This window comes from Gigantopelta aegis, unplaced genomic scaffold (assembly GCF_016097555.1).
Source record: "Gigantopelta aegis isolate Gae_Host unplaced genomic scaffold, Gae_host_genome ctg1228_pilon_pilon:::fragment_2, whole genome shotgun sequence".
NCBI lineage: Eukaryota > Metazoa > Mollusca > Gastropoda > Neomphalida > Peltospiridae > Gigantopelta > Gigantopelta aegis.
The window spans coordinates 13,766-22,001 of record NW_024532762.1 but is presented as its reverse complement, the minus strand read 5'-3'; the positions used below and the strand labels follow the sequence as shown (position 1 = coordinate 22,001).

The 8,236-nt window shown below is 42.3% G+C and overlaps 1 protein-coding gene across 1 annotated transcript; it reads left to right on the top strand.

Moving 5' to 3' along the window:
* Positions 1-84: 84 nt before the first annotated feature.
* Positions 85-5,073, top strand: LOC121391035 (protein C12orf4 homolog). The gene is made up of 2 exons (XM_041522800.1): positions 85-531; positions 3,916-5,073. Exons 1-2 carry the CDS (start codon positions 409-411, stop codon positions 4,018-4,020), a joined length of 228 nt encoding a protein of 75 aa, XP_041378734.1. The 5' UTR covers positions 85-408; the 3' UTR covers positions 4,021-5,073.
* Positions 5,074-8,236: the final 3,163 nt, after the last annotated feature.

Sequence of the window (8,236 nt, the reverse complement as noted above, 5' to 3'; positions counted from 1 at the left end):
GACTGAGAGATGATGATCCTGTGGTGTCTGTATACTGGTATAGGGTTGTAATGTGTTGTCTGTGTTGTGATTCAGGAGATGATGATCCCGTGGTGTCTGTATACTGGTATAGGGTTGTAATAATGTGTTGTGATTCAGGAGATGATGATCCCGTGGTGTCTGTATACTGGTATAGGGTTGTAATGTGTTGTGATTCAGGAGATGACGATCCCGTGGTGTCTGTATACTGGTATAGGGTTGTAATGTGTTGCCTGTGTTGTGATTCAGGAGATGACGATCCCGTGGTGTCTGTATACTGGTATAGGGTTGTAATGTGTTGCCTGTGTTGTGATTCAGGAGATGACGATCCCGTGGTGTCTGTATACTGGTATAGGGTTGTAATGTGTTGTCTGTGTTGTGATTCAGGAGATGACGATCCCGTGGTGTCTGAAGCGTGCCGAACTGCTCTTCAAGTGCGTCAAGGGATTCATGATTGAGATGGCCACGTACAGCAGCCAGGTTTCCAAAACCATCCAGTTCCTCGTTCCCACGGTAACCAACTCTGTCATCTACTGACGCCATATAACCGTAAATAAAATGTGTTGAGTGCGTCGTTAAATAAAACATTTCTTTTCTTTCTTTTTCTTTCTTCTAACAAGACCACCATGCTGGTGTTAGTGTAGTGCATACATGTAGGGGTTTGTGTCAATGTATGTCAGCTTGTCTGTGTCTGTGTCAGTGTATGTCAGCTTGTCTGTGTCCATGTCTGTGTCTCTGTATGTCAGCTTATCTGTGTCTGTGTATGCCAGGTTATCTGTGTCTCTGTCAGTGTATGTCAGCTTGTCTGTGTCAGTGTATGTCAGCTTGTCTGTGTCCGTGTCTGTTTCAGTGTATGTCAGCTTGTCTGTGTCTGTGTCAGTGTATGTCAGCTTGTCTGTGTCTGTGTCAGTGTATGTCAGCTTGTCTGTATCCATGTCTGTGTCTGTGTATGTCAACTTGTCTTTGTCTGTGTCAGTGTATGTTAGCTTGTCTGTGTATGTGTCAGTGTATGTCAGCTTGTCTTTGTCTGTGTCAGTGTATGTCTGTGTAGGTGTATGTCAGCTTGTCTGTGTCAGTGTATGTCAGCTTGTCTATGTCTGTGTCCGTGTCAGTGTATGTCAGCTTGTCTGTGACTGTGTATGTCAGCGTGTCTGTGACTGTATGTCAGCGTGTCTGTGTATGTCAGCTTGTCTGTGTCTGTGTCTGTGTATGTCAGCTTGTCTGTGTCTGTGTCAGTGTATGTCAGCTTGTCTTTGTCAGTGTATGTCAGCTTGTCTGTGTCTGTGTATGTTAGCTTGTCTGTATCTGTGTATGTCAGTTTGTCTGTGTCAGTGTCTGTGTATGTCAGCTTGTTTGTGTCTGTGTCAGTGTATGTCAGCTTGTCTGTGTCTGTGTATGTCAGCTTGTCTGTGTCTGTCAGTGTCTGTGTATGTCAGCTTGTCTGTGTCTGTGTCAGTGTATGTCAGCTTGTCTGTGTCCGTGTCTTTGTCTGTCAGCTTGTCTGTGTCTGTGTCAGTGTATGTCAACTTGTCTGTGTCCATGTCTGTTTCTGTGTATGTCAGCTTGTCTGTGTCAGTGTATGTCAGCGTCTCTGTGTCAGTGTATGTCAGCTTGTCTCTGTCTGTGTCACACCGGCCTCGGTGGCGTCGTGGCAGGCCATCGGTCTACAGGCTGGTAGGTACTGGGTTCGGATCCCAGTCGAGGCATGGAATTTTTAATCCAGATACCGACTCCAAACCCTGAGTGGGTGCTCCGCAAGGCTCAATGGGTAGGTGTAAACCACTTGCACCGACCAGTGATCCATAACTGGTTCAACAAAGGCCATGGTTTGTGCTATCCTGCCTGTGGGAAGCGCAAATAAAAGATCCCTTGCTGCCTGTCGTAAAAAAGAGTAGCCTATGTGGCGACAGCGGGTTTCCTCTAAAAAAATCTGTGTGGTCCTTAACCATATGTCTGACGCCATATAACCATAAATAAAATGTGTTGAGTGCGTCGTTAAATAAAACACTTCTTTCTTTCTTTCTGTCTGTGTCAGTGTCTGTGTATGTCAGCTTGTCTGTGTCAGTGTATATCAGCTTGTCTGTGTCCATGTCTGTGTCAGTGTATGTCAGCTTGTCTGTGTCCGTGTATGTCAACTTGTCTGTGTCTGTGTCAGTGTATGTCAGCTTGTCTGTGTCTGTGTATGTCAGCTTGTCTTTGTCTGTGTCAGTGTATGTCAGCTTGTCTGTGTCTGTGTCAGTGTATGTCAGCTTGTCTGTGTCAGTGTATGTCAGCTTGTCTGTGTCCGTGTCTGTTTCAGTGTCTGTTTCAGTTATGTCAGCTTGTCTGTGTCTGTGTCAGTGTATGTCAGCTTGTCTGTGTCTGTGTATGTCAGCTTGTCTTTGTCTGTGTCAGTGTATGTCAGCTTGTCTGTGTCCATGTCTGTGTCAATGTATGTCAGCTTGTCTGTGTCCGTGTCCGTGTCTGTATGTCAGCTTGTCTGTGTCAGTGTATGTCAGCGTGTCTGTGTCTGTGTCAGTGTATGTCAGCTTGTCTGTGTCTCTGTCAGTGTATGTCAGCTTGTCTGTGTCCATGTCTGTGTCTGTGTATGTCAGCTTGTATGTGTCTGTGTCAGTGTATGTCAGCTTGTCTGTGACTGTGTATGTCAGCATGTCTGTGACTGTATGTCAGCGTGTCTGTGTCAGTGTCTGTGTATGTCAGCTTGTCTGTGTCTGTGTCAGTGTATGTCAGCTTGTCTGTGTCTGTGTCAGGGTCTGTGTATGTCAGCGTGTCTGTGTCTGTGTCAGTGTATGGCAGCTTGTCTGTGTCAGTGTATGTCAGCCTGTCTGTCTGTGTCAGTGTATGGCAGCTTGTCTGTGTCTGTGTCAGTGTATGTCAGCTTGTTTGTGTCAGTGTATGTCAGCTTGTCTGTGTCTGTGTATGTTAGCTTGTCTGTGTCCATATCTGTGTATGTCAGCTTATCTGTTTCTGTGTCAGTGTCTGTGTATGTCAGCTTGTTTGTGTCCGTGTCAGTGTATGTCAGCTTGTCTGTGTCTGTGTATGTCAGCTTGTCTGTGTCTATGTCAGTGTTTGTGTATGTCAGCTTGTCTGTGTCTGTGTCAGTGTATGTCAACTTGTCTGTGTCCATGTCTGTTTCTGTGTATGTCAGCTTGTCTGTGTCCGTTTTTCTGTGTCAGTGTATGTCAGCTTCTCTGTGTCAATGTATGTCAGCTTGTCTCTGTCTGTGTCCGTTTTTCTGTGTCAGTGTATGTCAGCTTGTCTGTGTCTGTGTCAGTGTATGTCACCTGCATTACACATTGTTTTAGCTGGTACCTACTTTGAGCTGACGTGTCTGTACATGTTGATTCTATTTCTGAGTGAGTGTACCTGTTACTTAGGGGATAACTATCTTGTATTTGACCATTTGTGGACATACATTCTTGTTGGTTTTACAATCGCAGATTGAGTTTTACCGGTGACGTAGAGCGTACATGGTGAAACAGATATTTGCGACTGTAAAACCAGCATGAACAACATATTTATCCCCATTCTAATTCAATAAATGCATAGTTACCTGGGGCCTAGATCTCGCAGTGCAATGTTAAAAAAACTTGCAAAGAGGATGCTTTGTTGTCTAGCAGAGCCTACAAGAGCTTTGTGAATTAGAGCCCTGGTCTGGTATCAACATGTGGTCATCTTCTGTATAAAACTTTTGAGGGTCTGTCAGAAGACATGTTTCACACATTCACATTACAAACATTATCTCAACATGTTTCCCTTTACAGGGTCTGTCAAAAGACATGTTTCACACATTCACATTACAGACATTATCTCAACATGTTTCTCTTTACAGGGTCTGTCGGAAGACATGTTTCACACATTCACATTACAGACATCTCAACATGTTTCTCTTTACAGGGTCTGTCAGAAGACATGTTTCACACATTGAGTAACATGCTGCCCAGTATTTTCCGCCTGTCGAACCCTCTTGTAGTGAAATCTGGCAATCAGCCACCTCCTTGAGTAACATCATGTCTGGAATCTTCCTCTGTTTGTCAAACTCTCTGGAAGTGGAATATGGATTCTGTACATCACTAAAACATGTCCAAGTGTGTGTGTGGAGCATGACCATGCCTGTGTGGTGGGGGGTGGGGTTGAAAGCATGTTAGAACAAAGAAATAAGCTCAGAGAAAGCTAACAGGATACTGACCACCTGTTCATGATCCCCTGTTCATGATCCCCAGGACTGGGACAAGCTAAGTGTAAACTGGAATTTTCAGTGAATACAAAATATTAGGATGAACTTAATATTTTGCATTGATCGACGAACATTTATTTTTCAGCACAACACACTATCTTCATTCCAGTCACAAATCTTCTTTTCCAAAATAGCTAAATTTAATTTAGTTTATTTGACAAAAATAAATGGTCATATTTATTTATTTATTAATTAAATTGTGAGGGTGAAGAGTGGGGTAGAATGTGTTGATATGAAGCTTGTGATCATGTTTATATTTTGTTAGGTTGTAAAGTTGTGTTTTGGTGATCACTAAAAAACTTGGCTCTGCATTTCTTTCATGTGTTATATTTCTGAACGTGGTTGTTACAAAAACTTGGCTCTGCACTTCTTTCATGTGTTATATTTGTGAACGCGTTCATTACAAAAACTTGGCTCTGCACTTCTTTCATGTGTTATATTTGTGAACGCGTTCGTTACAAAAACTTGGCTCTGAACTTCTTTCATGTGTTATATTTGTGAACGTGTTCGTTACAAAAACTTGGCTCTGCACTTCTTTCATGTGTTATATTTGTGAACGCGTTCGTTACAAAAACTTGGCTCTGAACTTCTTTCATGTGTTATATTTGTGAACGTGTTCGTTACAAAAACTTGGCTCTGCACTTCTTTCATGTGTTATATTTGTGAACGTGTTCGTTACAAAAACTTCCTTTCATATTCTAAGATACTATTTTTAATGTATTTACTTATAATTGTAACATTCAACTGAAATAAGTATAGGAATTTTGTATTAATATTGTAATATACCAACTTATCCAATAAAATATTGTTGTATATTATTATTGAGTTATATTTTATTTTCAAACTTAATCTAAAAATTTGTAAAAAAAAAGTCCACTGAAACCAACTTAAATTAAAACATAAAAAAAAAAAAAAATGTGTAGCACTACTAACAAGATCATGAAGTTTGTCGGAGTCACAAATTGTGATAGGTCACATGGTCATGATGTGTGATGGGTTACATGGTCATGATGTGTGATGGGTCACGTGGTCATGATCTGTGGTGGGTCACATGGTCAAGATCTGTGGTGGGTCATGATCTGTGGTGGTTCACATGGTCATGATCTGTGGTGGGTCATTTGGTCATGAAGCGTGATGGGTCATCGGGTCATAAAGTGTGATGGGTCACATAGTCATGAAGTGTGATGGGTCACGTAGTCATGATTGGTGGGTTACATGGTTATGAAGTGTGGTGGGTCATGACGTGTGATGGGTCATCGGGTCATGAAGTTGATGGGTCACATAGTCATGAAGTGTGGTGGGTCATGTAGTGTGGTGGGTCATGTAGTGTGGTGGGTCATGTGGTCATGAAGTGTGGTGGGTCATGTAGTCATGAAGTGTGGTGGGTCATGTAGTTTTTTTCATAAGATGAGACAAAATTACCAAATGTTTGACATCCAATAACCAATAATTAATAAGCAGTGACCTAGTGGTGTAGTTAAACAAAACGAACTTTATAAACTGAAGTGTGTCTGCTTGTCATTATTTTAGTGGACTGGCATACCCAATCAAAATGTGTGTTTTATTGTATTAAATTGTATAAAATCATACATACATAGTGTGGATTGCCCCACCCCCACCTCCTTTACCAAGGTTAGTGGATACTGTCCATGTTCAGCTAGGATAGATTTTCTTAACATTATTGTATGTAATTACGTATTATGTCAAACAAATATAGCGTTATAAAATTGTTTCTGGGTTTAAGAGGGGTAAACTATCGGTCTGTGACGAAAATCAAAAATGGTATAGCGAATCTCGGCCAACGATTTACAAAGGGAAATAACCAACGATTAGCTCAAGTTTTATGCTGCATGAATATCCTCCCTTTATTTACATTTCGTTCAAAACCAAAATCAGCACTACACTAACACGTGGATTAGAATGAGCACTACACTAACACGTGGATTAGAATGATCACTGCACTAACACGTGGATTAGAATGAGCACTACACTAACACATGGATTATAATGAGCACTACACTAACACGTGGATTAGAATGAGCCCCGCTATGTGGGCTGTCTGTCCAGGACAGAGGGTTAGTGACAGAGAAGAAGTTGTTACGGTCTTCAGTCGATCCACTGAGTCGTTAAAAGTCGCTCTGTGTGGGAGCCGGTACTTTGCTGCGAACCCAGTACCTACCAGCCTTATGTCCGATGGTTTAACCACGACACCACAGAGGCCGGTGCTTAGCGTAACTTTTACACTAAGTAACTTTTTTCGATGAAAACTATACTCTTCAAAAAAAGAAGAAACTTCACATTGATTTAAAAAGTTTAATAATAAAAAAAACCTCTGGTAGACATGATACAAGTAACCAAAGATCAAGACACTATGGGGAGGGGATTACTCTGTACATGTCCGAAACAGTATCTCCGGGAATCCACCAGAAACATGTACACAGGCATATGTGTGACATAGGGGTGGGCAAAATGTCAGTATGACCATCACGAGTCCTGATGACAGCTTGACAACGGCGACGCATGGAAGCAATCAAACGTTGCACAACACGTTGTGGAATGGTTTGCCACTCATGCTGCAGTGCCGTAAGAGGTTGTGGAAGTGTCTAGGGTGGTGGATTCCTCCGTCGCACACGCTGATCCAGTGCATCCTATAGATGTTCTATTGGGTTTAAATCCCGCGAACGAGCAGGCCAAGGTAATGTCTGGACGTTGTGGCGCTGCAGAAACTCCTGACTAACGCGTGCAATATGTGGTCTGCCATTGTCATGCTAAAACATTCCACCGGTGATGTTCATGTGCAGAATGACGTGATGCTGCAGGATCTCGTCTCGATATCTGATCCTCGTCAGTGCACCTGCCACGTGCACAAGAGCCGTCCTATCACCATGATGGATTCCTGCCCACCACAGCTTGTTGAGTTGCCCCTGCTTGCAATCTCCCAATGGCATTACTGCGTTGAGCTGACGTCACTCTTGGTATTATTGCGTTACCTACAGTGTCGTTATGCGGTCTGTTTGAATCACTGCTGATGTGGCCTTTTATGCCCCACCAGCGGAGGGTTCGGCATGCAAAGTTACAGAACTTATTGATGCACGTGCTTCTCTAAGGGTTGCGCTTTTGCGTTTCAGTACAAACGTTGACTATGACTCTAACATGTTTTCTCGTGTTTTTACATCACCATTCGCTCACTTACTTCATCGTTTTCACGGTGTCTTTGATTCTGTAAAAATAATCCGATAACATTATTTTTACCAATGCCAAGTTTTTTTTTTTTTTGGTACTGGTTTTTTTTTAAAAGAATATATTACTGTTTTAATTATGTTCTTGTTTCTCAGTCATAAGCTATGGAGAAGTATTTTTATTGTACATCTATTAAGTGTCTACCTTATTGCAGATATTGACACAAACCCCTTGTTCTCACTACATAGCCTTGAATACACCTACCCACCAACCTTGTCCAAGATACTGAGGCAAACCTCTTGTTGCCATTACATAGCCTGGAGTACACCTACCCACCAACCTTGTTCCACATACTGAGCCAAAATTCTTGTTGTCACTGCATAGCCTAGAATACTCGTACCCAACAGCCCTGTTCCAAATACTGAGACAAACCTCTTGTTGTCACTACATAGACTAGAATACTCCTACCCACCAACCTTGTTCCAGATACTGAGACAAACCTCTTGTTGTCACTATATAGCCTAGAATACTCCTAGCCACCAACCTTGTTCCAGATACTGAGACAAACCTAGTGTTGTCACTGCATAGCCTAGAATACTCCTACCCACCAACCTTGTTCCAGATACTGAGACAAACCTCTTGTTGTCACTACATAGCCTAGAATACTCCTACCCACCAACCTTGTTCCAGATACTGAGACAAACCTCTTGTTGTCACTACATAGCCTAGAGTACAGCTACCGACCAACCTTGTCCCAGATACTGAGACAAACCCCTTGTTGTCACTACATAGCCTAGAATA